This window comes from Micropterus salmoides, unplaced genomic scaffold, assembly GCF_014851395.1.
Source record: "Micropterus salmoides isolate LMB-PRFRI ecotype aquatic unplaced genomic scaffold, ASM1485139v1 Ms_hic_scaffold_15, whole genome shotgun sequence".
In the NCBI taxonomy this organism is placed as follows: Eukaryota; Metazoa; Chordata; class Actinopteri; order Centrarchiformes; family Centrarchidae; genus Micropterus; species Micropterus salmoides.
The window spans coordinates 9,940,530-9,965,540 of NW_024040596.1; the positions used below are offsets into that span (position 1 = coordinate 9,940,530).

At 40.2% G+C, this 25,011-nt stretch overlaps 1 protein-coding gene across 4 annotated transcripts in view; it reads right to left on the reverse strand.

Annotated features, from left to right (window-relative positions):
* The window catches only part of epha3 (eph receptor A3), a 99,242-nt gene that overhangs the window by 45,521 nt on the left and 28,710 nt on the right, over positions 1–25,011 (reverse strand). For all 4 annotated transcript variants that reach the window (XM_038720254.1, XM_038720252.1, XM_038720256.1 and 1 more), the window contains exon 4: positions 2,194–2,349. In XM_038720254.1, the coding sequence (XP_038576182.1) occupies positions 2,194–2,349 (156 nt within the window). The remainder of the gene's footprint in view (positions 1–2,193; positions 2,350–25,011) is intronic.

The following is a 25,011-nucleotide window of genomic DNA, read 5'->3' on the forward strand; positions in this document are numbered from 1 at the left end:
AGTTCCAGACTTCTTAAGACATGTTTTATGTTGTAAGTCACATAACATGACGGAAGTTTTACAGCTCCTAGACTAAATAATCTGTCACAACCAGTTTGTAATTGAAAAGTGAATAATGAAATGAGCTAAACAGATTTCATGTGTATTCATCAAGAGTTAAATACACAATTAGGACACACTGCAGGGGCAAACAGTGTAATAGGCTATTACTTTAGTCAATAGCAATTACCATTCAAACGTATATTAAAAGAACACACTTTATGGTTTTGTATGATATCTGTATCATATCAAAGTCTCAGCCTCAACAGAAATCACAAAATGCAAAGAATCTGACCTCCTGTTGCCAGAATGAAATTTGATCGGGCACATTGATTCAAAGTACAAACAGGCAGCACATCCCATAATACTTTTGAAATCTTCCTCAACCACTGATCTCAAGCTAACATTCAACATACTCTCAGCCAGTTCTAGTGTAGCAAGAAATAATTTGCCTAGATCTTTTGTCAGAACCATTTCTCCTTTTCCAGTGAATATTACCCTGTGGTAGGGGAACCTCCTGAGAGAACAGCTTATTTATCCATCATCAACAGTATCCATTAAGTATCATCCTACTTTATATATTCTTAAAAGTGAGACTGCATATTTATTGATACTAATCTGACCATGACAGTGCTCTGGTTCACCTACACGGCAAACTCCACTGACCACTCTAAACTCTTAGACCTGTTCTTCATATAAGATGTTACCTGCACACGCACGCACATGTGCACATGCAGGCAATCATATACTAATTCCAAATGTCAAAATAATACATTGACATCAAGATTAACATGTGACATGAATTATGGTGTGTAAGAACTAAGGATGTGTGGGTAATCTCCAATTCCTCAGAAAAGGATTTATGCATTGACTATTCTCTTTAGGCTCTTTCCAGCCTTCCTACTTATCGCTGGAGATGTCAGCAAAAACAAAAAAACGCAGCTATGGTGATGATCAGCAAGGCAGACAGCACTTCTTGTGCATATTTGTGCTAATTTGGAGGCGGTACTATGGGATGTAGGGGAATGCACTGATGCATTTTTAATTGGTGGAACTGAATTCTTGGGAGTAGACGAACTATACTTTATACACTGTTAAGACAGCTGTTACAGAAACTCCTCATGTTGAATACAGCAGGAAGTACCATACGGTTGAAAGTATTCATTTTAGACAGTTTTTTTCTCTCATTGTCCTGCCCTGTGAGATTATCCTGCCATCATTTTCAACTTTTCAAAATCAATTCTTAACAAACCTCTATCACACCGCTAACAGCATAATCATGATCATTATCTTCTAACGACTTATCTATTCATTTGCAGCCCTTGTGTCGCTCAATCTGTCCCAATGAGGTGAAATTTGCCTAGTTGACAAGATGGCGTTGAGATAATCACAACAGGGACCTGCCGTGACTGTCTTTCTAATTAGGATTCTGTCTGTATGGCTGTGGGCGTCGATTTTTGTATTTTCTACTGTTCCACGCAGTGAGATTTTTTTTTCTTCCTAACCCATTTAGTAACGGATGTATCCATAACCTGACATCAGGGAATGCAGTGATTTATAGTTTTATGGGGAATGCATTTTGGAAGGCTCGCAGGAGGCATCTGTATCTGCATCTGCAATCCATTTGCATCAGACGGAGACAAAAGAGAATCATGTAGGGAGCGGAAAAGGTGATAAAGAGTTCCTGTGCAGCCAGGACTTTGGTGACCTTTAAATAAACAAGGAATTTTAACAATCTTTCTCTATTAGGAAGCTATTTTTACTTGTGAATTTGGAAATTGCACACTATTATAACAAGCTTCAACTGTATAGAAATCCACCTACAAGCGAGACTGTCAAAATACACTGTAAAAAATGTTAGACTGTTAGACATCTTTTTTGTCCAATGCATTTGTGCGTCATGTACATAGGTATGAGTACAACAATAACGTGTTAGATAAGATACTGCAGGGACAAATATGATTCAGTGTGAAAAGCATCTAAAAGCATTTAGACCATCATAAGTCACTTACATATAATGAAAGCCAAACTAATGGGTTTCAGTGTCTCTTCAAGGCAAGGTTAAGACAGGTTTCATTGCATGTTTTACTGGCCACACTGGAGGGCTCCTCTGGTCAAAATAATGTAAGCAAACTGGTATAAAAGCACACTTACGTGTACAGGCCATGGAGGCAGGGTCTCCTTCAGCACGGAAGTAGTTTTTCTCACACCCACAGTGAAGGGACCCCTCATGGTGAGAGAAACTATGAGGCGGACACTTTGCACACTCCAAATTTCCGAGCGTTGACTTGTAGAAGCCTGCCCTGCACACTGGAGACAAAAGAATAGACAGAGGCATGAGTGTCGTGCTGAACCAGAACGTCGATAGCTATCTAATAACTGCATTCTACAACAAAAGCAAGTAAGAAATGAAAGATGGGGATATTGCGCTCACACACACACACACACACACACTCACACACACATATAAACAAACTGCGACTGAATGTAAATCTGCTGTTAATGTAACAAGAATCCACTGACTGCTTGTAAAAAAACAATAATTCTCTGAAATGTCTTTGTCTCTTATTTCTCTCTCTCTTTGTGTCTCAGAAGGCACACCATGAATAATGCAAATTGTCCCCTCAGATAAAAGGGCCGTTCTCTTTAAATATCTGTGGTATTAAATCTGCACTCAGCAGCTCTTTTAACTCCTACTCACCACAAATCTGTTGCAATCTGTGGAAGTAGGGTGACACTCCACCTGTGCAAAGTATATTGCACGTGTAAGTGTGTTTGTGTTTCTGTGTAGGAAGGAAGATCAAGGGGAAGGGAGAAAATGAAAAAAGAACTTCTCTTTTGTTTTTTCCTCTTCTTTTTCTAACTATTTATTCTCTAGTCTTTTCTTCTCCTTTTTCACAGGTTGAAACCCATGTCCTCTTATCTAGACTCGCTGATGGGATACTAAGCATTTAAGCATATAAAAACACAATCCATAATGGTAAAATCCGTTTTACTGCCCATAGACAGTGATATCAACACTAGAGGTGTATATATATATATATATATATATATATATATATATATATATATCAGAGGGCTCTGTCCAGAAGAGTGCAGTCCAAGGAACAGCTAAGATGTATATATATATATATATATATATATATATATATATATATATATATATATCTGCGATGGACTGGCGACCTGTCCAGGGTGTACCCTGCCTTTCGCCCGATGTCAGCTGGGATAGGCTCCAGCCCCCCACGACTCTGTACGCAGGATAATCAGAATCAGAATCAGAAGGAGCTTTATTGCCACATAGTGTTTTACACATACGAGGAATTTGCTGTGGTGATAAGGTGCTACACGTAGACAAACATACAGTCTACATAAATAACTGTAGAAATATATAAATATGGAATGGAAGAACAACGTTGTAGATTTATACATTATTCTGGGTCTGTGCTGTGCAGAAGTAACGCAACAGAAGAGAATATTATGTACATATAAATATATAAACTGAAAACATAAAAATATACAACAACAAAGATCAACAATCAACAACAAATATGTGCGACGTGCCAGGTCTGTGCCCGACACGAGATGAAATATATGTGCAGAGACATTTGTATCATTTGCAAGGGGGGAGTGTCAGTAGGGGACCCGGGCCTTGTTAATGAGGCTAGTTGCAGCGGTTGACGATGGATGGATGGATATATATAATTTTTTACAGTAATCTGATACTGTTGTACCCATACACAGATAAAAAGCTCGTTCTCTCTCTCTCTCTCTCTCTCACACACACACACACACGTGCACACACACTAGATTAAAGAGATGGCTAGCAGCATTAGCAGTGAGCCCACAGAATGTGTGAGCTCAGCAGAACAGGTCTGACAGATCCCAGTGGTGGACAACACAGTTAAAAGCCAACACTGCTGATACTACTGCCATATCCATCACTGACACTGGCACACCAAGGTCCCCATGCTGCACTAAATACTCTTCTACCTCCCCTTTACAGTGTGTATGTGTGTGTGTGTGTGTGTGTGTGTGTGTGAGTGATAGAATGTGATGTGGGTTTAAACAGCCCAATATGATCCTACTGATGGAATGACAACCACAACACTTGCTGACATACACAAAACAGACCACCCTGATTGGAGGACGCGCCAGGAAATTAGACCTGACAGTCTGCGCCCCCAGCCAATCATGTGAAAGAAGCAGCAAGATAACCGCTGGGTCAGCAGAAATACACAAGGAACATAAAACACAAGTGTGGATAAACAGACAAAAGTTCAAATGAATTAATCTAATAATAGAGACAGAGTGAACCTTCGTCTGATCCCTCTGTCCTTAAACAACCTGTGACAGAGCACATATGCCCCAACAGTTCACTCCTGGCTAACACCAAACAAAAGATGCCTTCACTATATTCATTGGATAGTTAAACCTAGGCTAGAGTCCAGCTGGATCTGTTTCCCTTTAGCTACCGTATGTTCTAAATCCTGGCATCGATTTCACTGCGGATTAGAAACTACTCAATTATGGAGATATGCATACACACCTTTTTCTTGTTCTGTTATGATAACACAGATTAAGGCAGATAAGAAATATCAAGACAATTTATTTCAAAATGTAGTTGAAGGCTTTTTAAGTCTGAACCAAAACAATCTGTGGCTCTCAGCCCCAAGCCCATTGGTTCCTAGTGAAGATATTACTCTTTTAAAATAGGTCAGAAATATATATTTTCATTTTGATAATTATTTCCTCATTCTATTTGCTTCTACAGACACAGGCGTAAAGGTGAATTTGTTGGGGACTATTTTCAGCTCCGCATTAATGCACATTAGTGCATATTTAGTGCTTGGTGTTTGTGGGACTGATTAAACTGCACTGTGGATTGCATCCTATGCAATGGTGTGGCTCTTACATGGTTGTTGTTAACAGTTTCTGGACAACAGTGGAGGTCTATAGCACAGAGGAATGATCTGTATGATTCTTTGGCTACATTGAAAATACTAGTTAGGAGGATCAAAATATATATATGGAATATCGCCAGTATCCTTCAAGCATGGCCCTCTGTAACTGTTGGAGAAACTTAACATCTTGCTGGACTTGGATGAATAACTGGCAAGTCAAGACTTTACAAATGCAGGAAAAATTTCCACTTGAAAGTTTAAAATATACGGGAAACTTTTCAGTGCGTAACACAGCCGTGAAACTTATTAGGCACATGGAGGCTCTCATAAACTTTCAATGCAAAAATTAATAACCAAAGCTGAACTTTCGGTATGAGCTTTTCATATGACAGTATAGCGATATGTTGTATTTTCTTGACCACAACCCTAAAAATATTTTTATAACTGTTTGAAAAGGATAATAAATGTCCTGTTCCTACCCTGTGTGTCTGCCAGGATAAAAAGCTCTGACAGAGGCTGATGGTAAAATCAGATTTGGCCTGCAGGAGGTTAACTACTCATCTAGAGGAGAACTGTGATGTGTTACGCTGACATTCACCAGCAGTGTGTGCAGGGGCATGAGTGTATAGTATGATACTGTGTTCGGTAGCATGTGTGTGCGAACCCCTTGAGAGGAAGCACCTCTTCAGATGACAGAGTATGTGTGATTAATTAAATGATGTGTGTGCTTGTGTGTGCAATTTTGTAAGTAACATACAGAGACACAGACATTTCACAAGAGTATCACCTTGAAAAATAGAGAGAAACTATTATTTGCAGAATATCTCTCCGGAATTTTATTTATTTTCAAATCAATAACAGCAGCAGGAGCAGCATGTAAGGACTGAATCACTGTCCCTGTAAGTAGTCCTTTGTGATACACGCACACACACACACACACACACATGCACACAGACATTCAATTCTTGCAAATACTCACACACACAGGGGTATAACACAATGTCTCGCTACTTTCTACATAATGACAGCTGAAATACAATCTCTTCATTCACTTTTAAAGAGCAGCACACACTACATTTACACACAGACACATGTGTACACATACACAGCTACAGCAGCCACATGATATGATGGTTGTAAAATAACTGGGGCTGCAATTTGCTCAATCAATAGTCTAGGTCATAGGACACCCTCATCAATAATTAACATGGACGCTGGATGCTCTAGTGATCACATGCAGTCCCTCTTTTTATTATATGTTAGTTGGAAACCTGACGTGACCTTGGGGAGACTGGATTTTGTTACTATGCATTGCCTAAATGGACCAATTTCATAGACTTTTCGAGACAACAATGAGAATTTATCGTCCGAATTGGTGATTCTAAAGCATACAGATATTTCACAATTTGATGGGTAGTTTTAAACTCAGCAAATGACAGCATCTTTAGAGTCACAAATCCATTACATGATAATAATCTCATTAGAACCACAAATAAGCTTTTATAAGAATATGCTGATTACACTTAGCATGTTACTTCTCACGTGATTTCCGTCCTCTTGACCTCACTCGTTAGTTGTAAATTGATTGGCGTCGCACAGGGAAGGTGGGAAAGTACCTCTGCCCCACTCCCCATCAGTGTAAGCCTAACCTGAAGCTTCAGTTTTGGTCTCCATCTCTCGCCCTTTCCCTCTCTCACACACGCTTCAAGGTTCAGCCTAGTGAAAAGCAACAACCCCACAATTGATTTCCTGTTTCCATACCACCTCCACCTCTTTTCTTTTTCAGTCCAACAAGATCCCAATGACTTTCACTCCCTCTCTCCTCCCCTTCCATCTTCCTCCGTCCTCCACCTCCCCTTCATCCTGCCCACCCTCCTCCAGTTCTTTTCTGTGGCTTTCCCTTCTCTTTCTTTCCCCCCATCCTTCTTTTCTTAATTGGAATAGCTCTCTTTGAAATGGAAAAGTTATTTACTTTGACAGCTTAGGCATTTGGCTGGTGGTCTTATCCGGAGCCACTTGTAATGTTACTGGAAACATGGCAACAGTAAACATCTTGCCCCCTGCCATGAAATCCCCCTTCAGGCCAACCAGTAACAAGTTACAGAAATCTGAAAAAGGTCACTGTCTTTTATGAAACTGTGGTCAATTTTGGTGGAGAATTTTCACTCCCTAATAGTTAAGTCATTGTTTAAAAATAGTTCCTCATGATATGATACAGGCACATGGCTGAGGAAATACATAAAAATGCAAGCATGGCTACATTGCAGTAAAGATGATCTACCAGTGGAGAATTTAAGGTTGAATTATGTTTAAAGACAAAATATTACATACTCGCAACAACAATACATACATACTGTTGTCTGTATTAGCTTGACTTAAAGGTTCAGTGTGTAAGTTATAGTGGTGAGGGTAGCAAATTGCAGCAACTCATGGTGCATTAACGTGCTCCTTAAATGGTCCCATTGTGAAGTCATTCTTCTGGCTTCAGTGTGTTCATGTGCTCTTAGGTTGGAATGTGGAATTAACATGGACGCTACTACAAGGAAGAGTTGAATCAGCATTATCGGAGCATATAAACAACAGGCAGACATCTAAAACTAATAACCATATTACAAATTATATGTTTGCAAATGTACGTATCTGCAATACGTAATTTTTCATAAATCTGGAAAAAAGTTCTGTGTACTTCTTTATGTCCCATGTACACTTTATTTCTCATTTTGCAATAAAGATTTGAGGAGGAAAGAAAGATTCCAATAAGTCTGACACCACATGAATGCCCCATCAGTCACCGCTCACCCCTCCCATTCCAAGCGAGCAGGGAGAAGCTATGGTGGCCGACATGCTCTGTCAGCTCTTGTGCTAAATAATACGTGTGGGCCTCCATTTGTCCAAATGTCACATATCTTCTTACTTCTAATAAGTCTAAAGTCTAATCTACTCCTAATAAAGGGGCTAGTGTAGAAACATGGCGGCATAAAATAGCGACTTCCACATAAGGAGACCCGCGTGTATGTAGATAGAAATGGCTAGAAAAGGTTAAAAGAACATAATGGTTCATTATGTAAGTTCTTTATACACCACTGAAAACATGGTTATGTATATTATATTACATTTCTGTCAATAGATCCTGCTATATATTACACACTGAACTCTTAAGCTTGAGATAGCCATAATTAAAAGCACATATGTCACAGAATAAGAAACACATTGCTATGCTGAAGGCTCCAGTTAATGATGATCTCACTCTTAACAGACAAAGTTACACGGGCATCCATTATGCTGAATTACAATCAATTTGTTAAAGCTAATATGTCCGTAAAATGAATTCATTTATAAATGACAGCAATCACCAAAATTGATAGGTTTAGTCTTGGGGCAAATTGCTTCGCATTCCGTCTCTCCCATGTTCAATTATTGTGTCATCTGCCATGACAGTCACATTGGAAACAATTCTGGAGTTTATTCATATGTCAGAATGCGGACCAATGTGCTTTTGCTTGCCAGTCTGAGTAGAGAAGTGATTCTGCACATCTGCAAGTTTCCAGAGCCAGCATCTATCAACTGCAGGACACATTACCTGTCCAAACTAAACCTTCAGAGTAATTTGGTTTCAGTGACAGTGCTGAGAGCTGCCAAAGCTAATCAGAATGTTAACTAAGGCCTATAATAGGCTCTCAGCTCTTAAGGTCGTAATTGCTGGTGATTTTAGATACCGTGGCCGTTTCAGTCTGGCACTGGAACAGCATAAGTTAGAGGAAGGATCAGGTTAGTATAAAGCAGTAACATCAGCAGATTTTAGTGGTTTCCTAGAGATCTGTGTGCCTGAACAACTCCCAGGACCTCAAAGTCATTGCTTCTAGCTGGAATATTAAGAAAGTGGCACACTCTGTAGATCAAGGGTAAATGATAAAGGAGAGAAAAGCCTGTAATCGTAGAGAAATCTTGTACTGTTTCACTGAATGAGCTTTTCACTGACACATTTGAAAATGGAATTGCATATAAATTTTCTTGGCCACTGTTACAATATATAGTGTGTGTTACAATAGTGAATGCATGTGGAGATATTTCATTTTCATTTATATCCAACAAAGCCAAATTTATATAATGACATGGCTAAAAATTTAACAATCTGGTATTCCTGATCCCACTATTTTACAGTTCCCTGTTTTACTTTAACTCAGTCATAGATCAGATTTCTCACTAAAATTAGCAATGAATCAGATCTGCGATAGGAAAACTAGCAATTGTGCTCATCTAGCTTACAAAGAGCAACTAAAAATGGGCCACCAGATCAATTTCAGACCCTGATGTTCAGTGGCATTGCCATGACCTCATAAGCTGCATTTTCAGCAGCCATAGAAATGAAGCTGTTGGCTTCATCAGCTGAGCAGTGAAGGGCCGGATTTGAGTTTGTGATGCTAACTGCCGGCTAATGGCCTGGAGAGAACCCGCTATTCAAGTCTGTATATCTATGCACACTCAAAAAGACTCTTCTGCTGCCTAGATGCGCTGTGTGTATGTGTGTGTGAGTCTGTGTGAGCCTGTGTGTGTCTGTGATTCAGAGTCCAGAATACTAATCATTATACCACACAACCACCAGCAGTTCTTGTCTGTGTGAAAGAAAGTTACCATGTATGTGTGTGTGTGTGTGTGTGTGTGTGTGTGTGTGTGTGTGAGCGCATGCATAAACTGGCACAGTAAGGCTTAATTAAGTGATCTGATCCAACACTGATTTGCATAATAAAGCAGCTTGATGAGGAGGATAAGAGGAGGACGAAAGGAAGTAGAGGAAGATGAAGGGAGCTGGAGGAAGAGGATGGGAGGAGCTGAAATAGAGGAGGAGGAGGAAGTCCAAGGTGTGGAAGGTCTACATTCCATGTATTGTAGCAGACAGGAAAGCAGAAAGGAAACACATGTTTGTAAGTACAAACACTCAGGCCACACAAGCACTAATAGACCAAATACTGTGTATGTTTTGCGTGCCTCAAGGTTTTATGATTTAAGTGACCTGATATTGTGTTTGGGAAATGATACATCTTTCCCCACTATCTTTTCCAAAAACCTAATAATTTACTGTAATTACTGTTACAATAAAAACAATTATTTGCAACAGATGAAGAGTTTGTAGTGAATAATTTTATGTAATTATCAAACATGCAGTATAGCCAAAGTGTGCTGCCTGCACTAAATTAGATCTTAATAGTAGCAAGTATTGGGCTTCATATATCAGTCTAACGTTGGTGATAAAAAAGACTAGCGACTGAACTCCTCTCTTTTATATTCAATAAAGCTTTGCTCAGTTCAAGGGGAAATTAGCACAATCAACACATCAGTGGTCTGTTAGAGTACACTTGCTGGCTGAACTGCTGCACTGTATTGTCTTTAATTCTAATAAAAACATTTAGGGGCATGTACATCACACGTCTCAAAATACTTTTGAATCTCAGACATCTGACAATTTTCATTGTGTAATTTAAAAATAACAACAACTGTCACCTTTAATGAGTGCCTCTAATGATTCCTTTAAAATGTCCATCTGTTTACAGGGATGTAAAATGGCACATTTTCACATTACACGTTATCTCTAACAACAAGCTCAATGCAAGTCATGTTAAAAAGTAAAATTGTGTCTGAGAGAGCATGAGAAAGAATTATATCATATGTTATATGTGTGTGTGTGGTGTGTGTTGGTGTCTGTGTGTGTGTGAAACACTGCTATTATGTGAAGGACAATAAACTGGGGCAAAACAGGGCAAGTGCTGTACAAATCCCACACACACAGAGGCATGGATCAACTCCCTGCTGTATCCATCAAGGATGCAATAATTGTTTCCTACACTCTCCACACTCCAGAGGTTAGCCAGGTCAGTAAGAAAATCCAGGACAACCAGGACACGCACACACACACACACAGAGATGATGTTAATTTCACTGCTATACTGTAGATGTGGGGAGACAGGACTTTATCACACACATGAAAAGTTATAACAAAGGAATCTGTCTTTGTTAGATATCTTACCAAGTTACATATTGATTACGTTGTTACCCCACATTGTATGTGTGTGTGTAATAGATGGGGAGATTTAGGGACAATTAGAGGCTGATGGTTGAGGGGGAGACACAGTGGGAAATCACAATCAAAAAGATGAGAACATATTAGCACATTCCCACACATAAACACTAACCACGTACACACACCAACAATAAACCTATTTGTCTTGATCCTTCACACGCATTATCACTAACACTTTTGACATTTTCACTACACTAGAATGTGTGTGTGTGGGTGTATCTGTGTGTATATGCATGCATTGTGTTGTGTTTGAAGACGACTCTGACCTCTTCATGCCCTCTCACAGACACACACACATTCCACTGTTACACCCCCTGGAAACACACATTGCACAACCTAACCAGCCTTAAACCCATTTACCTCCACTCATCCTTTACAGAACTATTGTGCTGCTTTGAATACAACTGATATCCAGCCATGTACACCAAACACACATTCACACAAACACACTAGCTGTTGTCAACCTGGTGATTTAGAGCTGGACACACCATTGTACCAGAATCCCATGCGTGACAATGGTAGCCGGCGGCAACCATGTCACCGTAGAGGATGTGGGAAAATTGATGTGGAACAGATATCCATCCTTTGCTTGGTTTTCCATTGGCAAGTCGAGGGTTTAGAATATAATAAACTGCATATATAAATATATATTATAACATCAACATAAAGTCATCTCCTTGCAGTAAAATCAGTGTTAGTTTGCATGTTGTCTGTTTTTGATGAAAGCCAAACCTCAGCTAAACCAAACATCCGTTGCTGCTGTCATCCTTGAAATTAAAGAGGCAGAAATACAAATCATCCGCATAATTCACTGTGAGAGAACACTGACCAGTTACAAGAACACATTTTGGTGGTGAGGTGAAAAATTGTTTTTGATGTAACATAATGTATTTCTGACGAGAAGACCCATGTTACTGATATTTACTGACATGTGTTGACCAGTGTTGCGACCGTCAGAAGTCTGGGTCTGATTGAGATGCATAAATATATAGATAGATAGATGGATAGAAGAATATCTATATAATGACTGAATAGTTGGATGGATGGGAAAACTGGAGTGAAAAGGTACATGGTAAAAGGGAGGGGCTGAGGAAAAAGGGGAGCTCCAAGTAGTTATTCTATTTCCAAATGCATCTTTCAACATTAAGTAAATATGCGTCTATTTGTGTGTTTGCGTCTGTGTGCCAGGTCATTTTTTGTGGCCCCTTTTGAGAGACACGCAACACAGGACAATTTTATTGACCAGTGCCAGAGAGGACATGCTCTCTACTTTAAGAGAAAATAGGCCATCTACAATGCTGTTGGACACACACACATACACCCACACACACAAAATGATGATGACCCACTTCACTCAATGCGCTCACTTGGCAAGGCTCACACAAAGATGTTGATGTTAGGCACTTTTATAATCTCATGGATGCAAGACAGTGCACAAATGCAAACAACTACACTAGTCTAAACCTCTGATATTACTGATATCATTTACGTTTTTTAATACATACCAAATTTATTATAAACTGATAAATACTACAATAGCAGTCTATTGGAAACTCTTAACTGGGATTTTGATGAGATGCAAATTAAAGAATTTTTTATTTATCATCATCTTGGGTTTCTTTGAGTTTTAGCGCTAATGTCTTTCATTTAATTGAATATTGCATGCACATAAGCTACTATTCATTTAGTTTATAAATAATCTTTTTTTCATAAAAAATTATCTAATCTCTGAATTCTGTGTTCTAACTCCAGTTTGAGATCCCTCTGGTCAATTGTAATTCAGATGAATTGGTGTCCATATGGTTTCTGACATTGAACCCCAGTCGGGGAGAAGCTACCCTGCCTGCTGAGATCTGGGTGGAGAACTGTAGTAAAGCGCACTGGGGAAGACCACTTTCACTTCTGGAGCCCCTAAGGACGTCTGAAGGACACACACATGTGTATCCATACGCTGACAGACATCTACACACGAGCCTCAGTACGTGGCAACTGCCATATGCTAAAGAGCCCCCAGGCTCCTCTCACTTCTAAAAACATGACATCCTGGCTTTCATATTGCCCACTGTGTTACTCCCACTGGAATCTGTAGCACAGAGAATGGATGCTGGGATAAATTCAAAACTAAAGAAAAATAGAAAAAATTATTTCATTTTATTGTTAAATATTGTGTGGACTAAAGATGGTTTTGTTCTGGAACAAATAAAGGTAACACTGATACTGTGTAGTCTGAACTTCCAACATCTGGATAGCATTTGTTGCTATGGGAAGCAACATAAACTATCGTAAAAACAGGGATATGATCCATAACGGTTTTGTCCACTTCTAGTTTCCACTGCAAGCAAAGACAATCCTTCTAGCAACAACATTGGCCAAGACAGGCCTTACCATCAACATAGACAAGAGCAAGATAATCAACAACACCACCTGGAACTCAATCCGACTGGAAAGAGCAGCACTAGAAGACGTTAAAGCCTTTAACTGCCTTGCAAGGGTTAGGGGCAAAATGGAGGGAGAGATGCAGACATTCAAGCCTGAATTGGGATGGCTAAAATAGCTTTTTTTACACTAAGGCCCATCTGGTACTCAAAGGAAAAAGGCCAAAACACCAAACTCTGGACATTCAACACCAACATTAAATCAGTGCTTCTCTACAGTTCAGTACAAACATGTAGAATACCAAATCTTAATCCAAAGTCCAGACCGTTATTAACAAGCATCTAAGAACCATCTTGAAGGCACACTGGCCAAACACCATCAGCAGCTAAAAGCTAAAAATGTTTCTACAATGAGTTATGCCTTTTTTCAGTACATGCATTACATGTATTTGGCTTTCCTTAGGTTAAAAAAGCTAGTATAGGATGCATGTGTACAATGCAAGACCACATTAGACCATTTTGCAAATTAGCACACCTCACCTTAAGTCATAACATCACACCAAACCAAATACTTCGCATGAATCTCATTAGTTTTCACCTTGAAAAGAAGCACCACAGTATATATCTCTGACAGAAGCGGGAAGCCGATGCCTGAGGTGGCTAATAGGATTCTCCTGCATGCCACAGGGGATAAAATGAGAGGCAATTTGATCAAGGTTTCGTTTAACAAAATAATAATCACATTCACATGCCGATGTTGTAGCCCCTTGCACTTGCAGCGTTGTGCATTCAAATTAGCTCCAGTGAAGTGTTCTCCAGTGATGTTCCTAACCTGTGACATTATTATGTGAGAGCAAACAAAAGAGAAGAGTTTGAAACAAGAGAAACACCTTCAAATGGCTGTTTGTGATTAATTACTTGTTACTTTCTTTTGACTGTTGTTTGGAACAGCAGCCACTAATTGTTTTATGCTGTTGTATTGGAAAAATACATCTACTAGATTAAAAGAATCTAAGCATGTGTTACCATGAAAGAGACTTAAATTTGATGCTTAAGAAAGTGCTTTTAGTAGTACATTATGTTGAATACACATCCAGGCATGTACCTTTCATATTACCTTTGTCAAGGGATAGGGCTGTTGTCCTATAGTAGCAAAGAGTCTTCTAATTTAACTGTCTTTTAGAGGTTGTCATGGTGGCTCAATCTTAGCAATGTCACAATAAGTTTATACATAAAAAAAAAAAAAACACTAAATCACACATCATCCTTCAACTCAGTGTGGCCTGTTACAAAGTCTGTGCTACTCACACAGCTGAAAGAAGCTAATTTTACTGTAATCGTTGGTCTAAAGTTATCTGTTCCACAAAGTTCTGGGATTTGCTTTAGCTATAATGTGGAGCCTATTGAGGCTGTACTAATAAACTGTGTTTTGTTTGCAGTCTAGTGAGAATGTCATTGTTTGAGTGTTGATGGTGATGAACTCTCAGGGGTCTTTCCTTCCATTGAACCCATGCATGTTGGGACAGTCCCAGGTCCCTCTGGAAAGGACTAGGTGGCTAGAGAATATTCGGGAATTCATAACTGAACTTCTCAGTTCATGATCCACTGAGAGTTGATATGCAATGCTTTGTGGAAATAGCTAAATGGGTAATGGGCGCACCTCAGGCAATAGGCAGTGTCAGTATATTAGGAGGTTATGGTAGTGCTAAACTACCATGTGAATGCGTGTCCGGCATGTGCAAATGCATGCATCTGTGTGTATCCATAGAAAAATGTGTGTGTGTGTGTGTGTGTGTGTGTGTGTGCAGCAGGATTCCTGGGGCAGGTGTCTCAGCAGTGGTTGAGGCAGAGCAGCGCTAAATCACTCCTCAACTGACACACCTCACCACAGGGTGCCCCGCCATGTGTTACTGAGAGAGAGAGAGAGAGAGAAAAAGAGAGAGAGAGAGACCCAGAGGTAGTGGCTACTGGGTCACGGAGAGAAAGATAAACCTCTCTATAAATCAGCATTCTGTGACGTAGATGTAAATTGTTTGTGTGTGTGTGTTTGACAGTAAGAGAGAGAATGTATGTATAAATGCTATGCCCTTGGAAGTGTGTGTTTGTGTGGGTGTTGCTTCATGCATGCATGCACCCATTTCTGCCAGCGTGAGTGTGAATGTGTGTGTGTGACAGAGCAGCGCAGGTGAACTACAGACAGGGCCAGACATCCTGGCACGATCCAAGTACACATCAAGACTCTCGCCTTACCCCCCTCCCCACCTCTCCTCTGGCTCCTCCTCTCCCTCTCCCATCATCCTCAGCTGTTGCAGCGCACTCCACACACAGACACACACACACACACAATTATACACGTGCAAGGGTGCAAACAACAAATTAAAGTGCTAAAGAGTATCATTCAAATTTTGTATTTTCAAATATCAGAAGTCATATGTGTGAGATTGTGTTGTATGTTACATGATAAATATGATGCACATATGATTACAGATATGCACACCTGCCACAATCAAATCAAACACATGCAGTACAGTATTCTGTGTACAACCTCAGGCACAGAATCCAGCGCATGTGTAAACAACATGTTGTGTGCATAGCGTGTGCAGCGATGAGTCACCACTGATGACACAAGCATGGCTAGTATTCACATGGGTCCATTCAAAATAAACTTCCTGTACTAATCATAGAACACACACGCACATCTTCACACACACACACACACACCCACACACATACACACACACACAATCAAGGATTCTGCGGAGATTAATAAGAGCTCTGAAACAACACACTAGAGGCCAATTAAAAATGTGAAAAATGAAGGAATATTACCACTATTTAAGCTGAGAGAAACTCCTGAGCAATTTAAATAGATAAAAGAGAAGGTACAACGTAAACATGGCTGCAACAATTGGCAAGATCCAAGCACCATGGGAACTGTGCATCAAGTCAGCAATGTAGTGTGTTCTATTCTTGAGATGCTGGATTAAGAATACACTTATTATTAGAATTGTATGAAACAACATATGAAAGTTGAACTAACGGAGATAACAGACAACTGTGGTACAAATGTGGTTAAATTTTGGCACCTGTATTACCTTCGCTCAAGAATGACTCCGTCAATACTTTCTAAACTTTCATTTCTGTGACTTTGTGCCCTTAGGGGTACGGCTGAGTGGGTGTTTGGGGGAGGTGGGGTTGAGACACTTGGAGAAGTGCAGGTTCAGCAGAAGTGTATTTCCAGTGTAGCACCCTGCAGAGCTAACGTTAGTGAGAGTCGCAGTGGGAAACAGAAGTTAAATAACCAGATTGTAGTAGTATTCCTCCCAAAGCGATGCTTACAGGTTTCACCGGAGTTGCTGTTTTGTACAAATACAGTATGTGTTGCTCTCAGTCTTACTTGCACTCTCACGCACACACCAGCACACACCCGCACTGTGCCCAAAATGATACGCTAAAGCATAGGTACACATATTGAGAATTGTTCGCCTCACACATTGCCTTGTTCTATTATTGTCATTCTTGGATTTTGTAAAGCAGTATGTGTGGATGTGTGCGTATCCGGAGTTTGTCATTCGGATACAACTATTATTTCTTGAGGACTGAGGCAACAATACAAACTGAGTTAAATACAAACTGTCAGAGTGCCTCTTTGTCACATCAACATCAGCCACACACACACACCATTAATCAAAGAAGCACTTCTTTGGGCGGCAGAAACCAAAGCTGTATCACATTGTCGAGATGATCTTGGCCTTTTAATAGAAATCAGATAGTGGCCAGTCTGTGTCGTCCATAGCTTCTTCCTCCTTGACCACAGCCAGTGAAACCTAACTCAGCACTCTGTAAAACCTGCAATGAAACCTTCCTCACCCCATATTAAAAATGCTGGAGAGTTATAGTGTCCCATGATGGTCTAAATGCTGTTTCAAAAGCTTTACCCCCACAGGAAGAGTCACACAGTGTAGAAACACTGTATTTCTTTTTCCAAACCTTATTAAAATCATATTATGATTGCATAATGACAATTAATGATTGTTTTCACTAACATTTTGTCCAAACCTTTCTCTTCTCATGGCCTATACAGTTTGTTGAAAGGCTAAATGTCTATGTGGCTAACTGTCAATTAACTCTTCTTCTGGAAAATGATCCTTTCTTTTTAGCATCATTGGTTAGCATTAGGTTAATGTTATGAGGAATGGCAAGAGCAAGAAAGGCTCTCACTGCCGCCATCCATCAAGGGAGAAAGCAGACATTCATCAAAAGGTTGCTAAAGAGTCCTGTAAAGAATGGACTGCCACAGCCCATTTAAGATCAAACCACAATTTGAATGCTTTTGTGTATTATTTTAGTATTAAGGAGTGTTATTAAGGAGTAGGGAGTATATTGTTTCTTTCTATTTGAGAAATTATTTGCAATTAGTTGCAATTATTATTGGCAAAAATTTGGGGGAAAACACAAAGCTGGAGGAAAGTCTGTCGTTCTCTCTCTCTCACACACACACACACATACATGCGCTGGTGTCCCTCTTAATACCGGGGCCAGTGACAGGCTGAAAGGCGAGAGTGATGGATGGGCAGGGCTTAATCACCTTTAATCAGCTCCGTCCTTGAATAATGATGAACAGCCGCTTTTACACACCCACAATGCAGAAAGAAACAGGAAAAAAGAGAGAGAAGGAAGCTTTGAGAAAAGATGTGTGTTATATACTCTTTGTTGAATTCATAAGTAGTGGCAGATGCCGTCCCTCCTCCTCTGCTTTCATTCGTTACAGCCACTAAGTCAATGAAGGAGATTCTGTTTTTACAATTGACTAGCTACTGTGTTCCTCTGCTTGGTTCCCATAGCCTCCTCCATGTATCTTCGCAGTATAACAACATAAAGTAAGAACAGACAAATGCTGGAAGGAGGTGTTTTTTTGTAATGTGACTGCCACTTTACTACAGACATTTTATGGAAAGCTGAGACAAAAATCTGCAATTTTCTGTGCTTTCAGCTCTCCAGGTGTGAAAAGCATGCAGACATTCAAAAAAAGTCCTGTTGAACACAACAGTTAATAAATTTCATGGTTGAATGCAACTGAGCGCATCTTTTCTCTGCCACTAGGTTGTGTGAAAATGTTCCTCTTTAGCATGCGATTTATATACATGAAAGGGAAACGGTACAAACATTAAATCCAGATTTCATTGGATGCTGATGAAGGTATTTAATATATAAGCAAAGCATTTTTATCATTTTCTCCATCACTTTCAAATGACCTGAAACTAGCTTTAGCCCCAGCCTCTTGGCCCCTCCCTCTCCCCCATCAACCACCCCAAGCTCGGTGTGGTTGACAGGCAGCTGAAGGGCAGTGCTGTCAGGGAGGCCAAAGGCTGAAGCATGGGGGGCCTGGCGGGACGGCTGAGCCGCAGGACAATGCCATTACAGTGGGGATGAGGACTGCATGAATGACCTGAGGAAATCACGGGGCCAGCAGGAATGTTCTCCCGCTGGGCGCACACATGGTATTCCACTCTGCAGCACAGTGATAACCCCCACTCTCCCCAATAACAGCCACCCAGAGCAGTTCATCATTAAAAAGAAATCTGGTGAAGGGTTCTTACTGCAGGCAGATATAGAATACTGCATGGTAACATGTATACAAACATATGAAAACTGCGCAGAGTTCACATCTTTTTAGACTCTGATCATTGAGCATTTACATGCACGCCTGACCTCGCTCTCTTTTTAGATGGCTGAGTTATTTTTTATACACTGTATAAAACTTTTTCCGTTTTCATGACGATGCAATAGTTGAACACACACCGGCAGGTAAATTTTTTTAAATATTTGTACTGTACAGGTATTTTTTAAATACCTGTACAGTACAAACTTACATGTTTATTTCATACTCTATATCTCATTCTCCCTCATCCTCTACTGCTCAAACACACAGAGAAGCCAGCCTTCCATTGCTTTTGACAACAGCATATGTGAGTGATCTCCCATTGAAAAGGACCCTGAGCTCCATGCAGCCTCATGTGGTCCTACCTTTTTAGCCTCAAAGGAGCCAACAGGAGCATGTTACAGCCCCATATGGACTAATCTATAATGTATTTCACATACTCTCCATTGACAGCAGCTACATGTTACTGTGGTTCACCGGCTGACAAAAGACGTGGGGTCTAAACTCCTTGAGCCTCAAACACTGTGCAGGAAGGGCAGTCCAATAGGCAACAGGTTATGAAGTTCAATAGCTGCATAGTCACTCACAGCAAGGTCATGAGTGGCCATGCTGCTATATTTGTAATAGACATCTGACAAAGCAAACCCACAAAAGTAACACTGATTTGGATTATAGATTAGTGGAATAAAGTGTGTATTTTTAATAGAGAGCTAAGCTGCATCTCCAGTGGATTCTGCATAAAGGCCACAATCACAGCGGATGTTCCCTAGAGCTCTGATCCAGAAGACACTGCGTTTTTTTTGCGTTTGTTTCACTGTCACCTGTCAATCACTTGTATGCTGGTGAGCTACACATAACTATCAACAAGAGCTATGTTCATGCATTCAAAAACATATAAGCTTAAAATTTCCTACTGATGTTCCTTCATGTTTTTAGTTTATGTCGTGATCATTTCTGTCAGTTAGATCAAATATTTCCAGGTTGTCAGCGATAAGCAGTTTTAGGCTTTTGTCTATTTTTGTTATTGATAGTTCATCTGGGAAGACCAACCGTTTCGCTTTTCAATTTCTATAACAGAGTAAAAGCCACTGTAATATAGAGTATAGAGTAATAGTATTAGTAGTAGTAGCAGAGTTGAATTTTGTTGAACTTGACACACTCTGTGTTCTCCTTCAAAAAGGTGACATATTCTGGGTGGATAAAACACGAGGTGAAAAACATGTCCAGCGTGATTATCACCTTACGTAAGTGGCACATCTGATGAAATAGCAGACACAAATTGAGATATCAACATTACAGTCAGTGAGGACACAGAAAATATGACAAATAATTTTTTTGCGTTATTCTTTTGGAAAAGGTGAATAATGTGCATACAGTGTAACTGTGATCCATGTACAATCCAAAGACCTCAGGACCATTCAGGATCACTCATTCCATCCATCTTTTTTTCTGACATTGAGCCATTGAGAAACCCTTTAACTATAGACAATAATCTCATTTATTACCTATTTAAATTCATATAACTTTTTTATAGTACAAGCAGTTTGTGAAGGTTCCACATTGTTCCCTAAATCCCTACATGTCTATATCATTAATTCTAAATCTCAAATCATTGCATTGTATGCGGGTACACAGGCAAAATTTGATCTCTCCTATTCCCAGCAGGCAGTCCGCATAGATATGCTTAATTTTCACTAATGTTCTGAAATATCTGTGATATGTCAGGAAACATACTACATATATGAAAACATCTTCCAATGTTAACCAGATGTTAAGAATCTAGTGCAATTTACTGAAAGTGATGCGGTATGCACCATCGAACTCAACAGGCTTCCTCATCTTTCCCATGCACTGGAAGTGTCTGTCGTGCCAGTAAAACCCTTATTCTCTTTCCTTATTGTTTTTATAGGCCCATAAATAGTCCAGGCTAAATTAATGAGGCCACAGAGACGGTGATGGAGGAGTTAGGGGATAAAGGAATGGAGAGATGAAGGGAGTGATAGATGGCATCATTATAACGCAGCACATCTCACTTAACAGAACTGTTGGCTTTGGAAGTTGCATGTTTTAGCATGTGCCAATTCTAGTCTCGCCTTGTTTGAATGTGCAAACATACACACATACACGCACACATACAAAGTATACAAAGTTGAGCAAGCCAAAAGAGCTCTTTGAAGCACCATATTCACACACACACACACACAATCATAATTGGCTCAACTGCAGCTATGAGAAATTAAGATGGCCTATTCTTTCCCCACCTGGGGACAATTTACTGAATGCCTCAGTTAAGCTGAACACTCTAGTAATTAACACTGAATCCCAGTCAGTTAGCTGGCTGATAGCAGAACACTGCATTTCCCCATTGTTCTAGGTGAAAGACTTTACAGAGCCCATTTTTCTGCACACCAGAATGAGCCATTCTTCACTGCAGCATCTTAGAAGGAGAAAATGTACACGGAGTGGAAGACTAATTACGGTAAAACTAGAATGCACTTCAAGAATGCTGCACTGAACAACTCTCCAGCTGTGTTAGACCCAAAGACATTATTCCTTCCAGTTCCTTTACTTATGTGAACTGACGTAAGCTTCAAACAACTCCTCCAGATTATGAATAGAGTTTCCATTTCTGTTGGTTTTAAAGTATACTGTAAATGTGACAAATACTCATCCAAAGTAATTATTACAGGTAAAAATTTACCTATTTGGCCTCCTAGAATTTGCTGTATCCCGCACATGTGTATTTTTGTCAAGGACGAAATGCATAAGCAAGAGACAGAGCATTATCTTTATTAATATCAGAACTGAATTTCATTCTTCAAAACAAATAAATATTTGTAAAGTTAGAAAATCAAATGCACAGAGAAGTGCAGAGTGTTGGGATGGGGGGTGTTGACACACCAGCTGAAAGATGTTTGCTTCATAATTATAAAGTGTGCACATCCATGGTAAATGTATGACACTGTAATTAACACCTTATTTGCTGATAATGGGATGCAGTGCAATCTATCAGTGAAGCAGTCATGTCTCGCTCTCCCAGTCTTTCAACCCCTAAATTTCTGCATGTCTGTTGTCACTCAGCACGACATTAGCATGGTAAGCACATGCAGATGGCAGCCACAGCCAGTAACCTTTCAGGACCCATTTACATGTAAATTAATGGATTAATTGGCTAAAGCTCATTAGAGTTGGGGTCTCATCAATACCACACACCGCAATTACCCCTTCCACTGAGCTGTCAACTCCAACCAACCCTGCGCACGCACACACACACACCGACAGACACTCACTCACACACACACACACACACACACAAGAACTAGCAACGTGTATATGAGGCCTGTTGATTGGGAACTCACAATTTTTAAAATATGTTATTTTATCATACAGATTGTTTATTTGCTGCTATTGTGTCAATAAATAAATAAATGTGGTTTGACTGTTTGTCAAGAAGCTTAGTGTGACTGACAATTTATTTTTTTATTAAAATTTATTGTGAATGCTGAAGGGGTGGCATGGTGGTACAGTGGATAGCACCATCACCTCACACCAAGAAGGTCGTGGGTTCAAACCTTGGTCTGTGTCTGCGTGGGATCTCTCCAGGTGCTTTGGCTTCCAGACATGCAGGCTAGGTTACTTGGTGTCTCTAAAAATTGTCCTTAGCTGTGAGTGGTTGTTTGTCTATGTGTGGCCCTGCGATGGACTGGCAACCTGTCCAGGGTGTACCCCACCTTTTGCCCGATGTCAGCTGGGATTGGCTCCAGCCCCCCACGACCCTGTACGCAGGATAAGCGGTTGTAGATGGATGGATGTGAATGCTCATTTTCATCAAATGTTAGCAGAATCTATCCTGATATTGGCAGGTTTGGAGAGTCTCTGCAATGGGGACACTAAAGTCTGAATGCTTTTACACAATGTGATAAAAATTTCGTATGACAAGTAAGTCAGATTAAACCACACTGCTTTCCTGTGTATGTATTGTGTAGCGACTAAGTAAAAAAAAAAAAAATCATATCACAGGTAGAGGACAAAAACTGATATCCAGGTTTTAGTGAAAGGCCACTATCAGCACCCACACATCAATATACCTATTTGCACCAATAGCAACACAAAGCCAGTCAAAGCAGAGAATCACACAGCAGTCAGTGCAGAGGCCTTGCATTAATCAGTGAGATTTCTCTAACATTCCTTGAGGCTTTGCACTTTGGCATTGCCTCCAGGTGCTAAAATTGAATGCTTAATAGCAAAAGACCAGCAGAGCGGAAGAAATGGAAAGATTGGTTCGGTTGTATTGCTAGGCGTGGGCTGTGCTACCTTTACCTTGACAAATGCCTGGTGCCATCCATTTGAACAGGGGGAGATGAAGGGAAATGAATCGGAGGAGGTGGGAAATCTGTGGATGATGAGTGCAGTAATCTTGTTGGACACTGCTGTCTGCCATTTTTCTCTGCTCATCTTTCGCACTGCTTCTAACCTTCCATGCATATTTGTGTGTGTGTGTGTGTGAGAGAGAGAGAGGGAATGTGTGTAATTTGTAAGAAAGGTCAGTGCTTATCTCCACAGTATCCCTCAACCTTTAAAGGTTGGATCTTTTGTCCTGGTATAAGTGACACTTATACCAGCCTCTTCAAGAGGAGAGACTTTGACAAAGACAGAGAGAGGCCTCTACTTTAAGGGCAGTAGCATTAAATACGTTTGGCAGCGCAAACACTTGTTGACACACAGTGTCGGTATTGGTAAAGCCAATGCTAAGGGACTAAGGGATTGTAGGGATAAAACATTGAGCTTGTCCCTGTACCAATGGCAACTCATTGATATCATGACTCATTATCACAGCGTAATGCTACTAATGTCTAACTTTATTTAACTTTATTTCATTCCCATTACTTAACTTCACCATTGAGGCCCAACAAACCACATTTACTGGAGCATTCAGCTCTGGGACAGAAATCAGAGGAGGAGCACTGGGTGAACTATAATTTTAAAAATAGGGAAGTAAGTAGCAACGATAGATTGTTTAAAACATGGATGTAACTCCGCCATCTTGGCATTCCCTGACTCTGGGTAATCCAAAAATGGGCAAAAAAGTTGAGCCGAAGTTGGACGAATGAAGCCTAGTTGTTGAAACCACGTATGCTAGCCACCTGTGATGGCACCAAGCAGCTCACCCTTCATTATGGATAATGTCAAGCCTTAATATAATTTAAAAGTTATGGTTGTCATAAATAGGGAAGTTAACTATAGAGACCAAAACAGTTTTTGTACCAGGCTGTAAACATGTTTATTTCTGCTGTAATGTAGTACATTTTAACATGGGGTTCTTTGAGGAAATGACTCACTTTTGAAGCCATTCAAAATATATTTGTTACTCAAAGTACGTAGTGTTCCTTTGCACTGCAAATGGCCAAAATTACGTGAGTTGTAGAAACTGTGGTTGGGCAACACAACTGGCTTTAAGGACTTTGGTTGACAATCACCAAAGATAGCATTTGAGACCGTCAATAACGTGTTTTTGTAGATGATGGAAATTGGTATAGAGCGATTAAAAAAAACTAGTCTACTTATCTAGATTGCTGGATGTGTCCCATGGTGAACAAAAGTGGGAAAAGACACACACTCACACACATACATACACACAGCTGCAGACCTTTAAGGTTGTCCGGTGTGGTCTAGTGTTGCAGTCTCCATGCTTGGCTGCTCTGGGCATGCTCTGTTGTGTTTGGCATTCAGAGTGCAGGGACAGCTAAAGGCCTGATCACTGAGGCCTGACCGCCTTTAATCAGCACACACAAACTGACTCACACTCATATGCATACACAACAGTAGTACATATCTCATACGCAAATTACCCCCTCTTTGTTTGTCACATACGCCCACATTAACACTCACACACACACCTACACACACACACCAGAGATCAATTCATTCCGACACCATTTCAAGTCAACAGCCAGG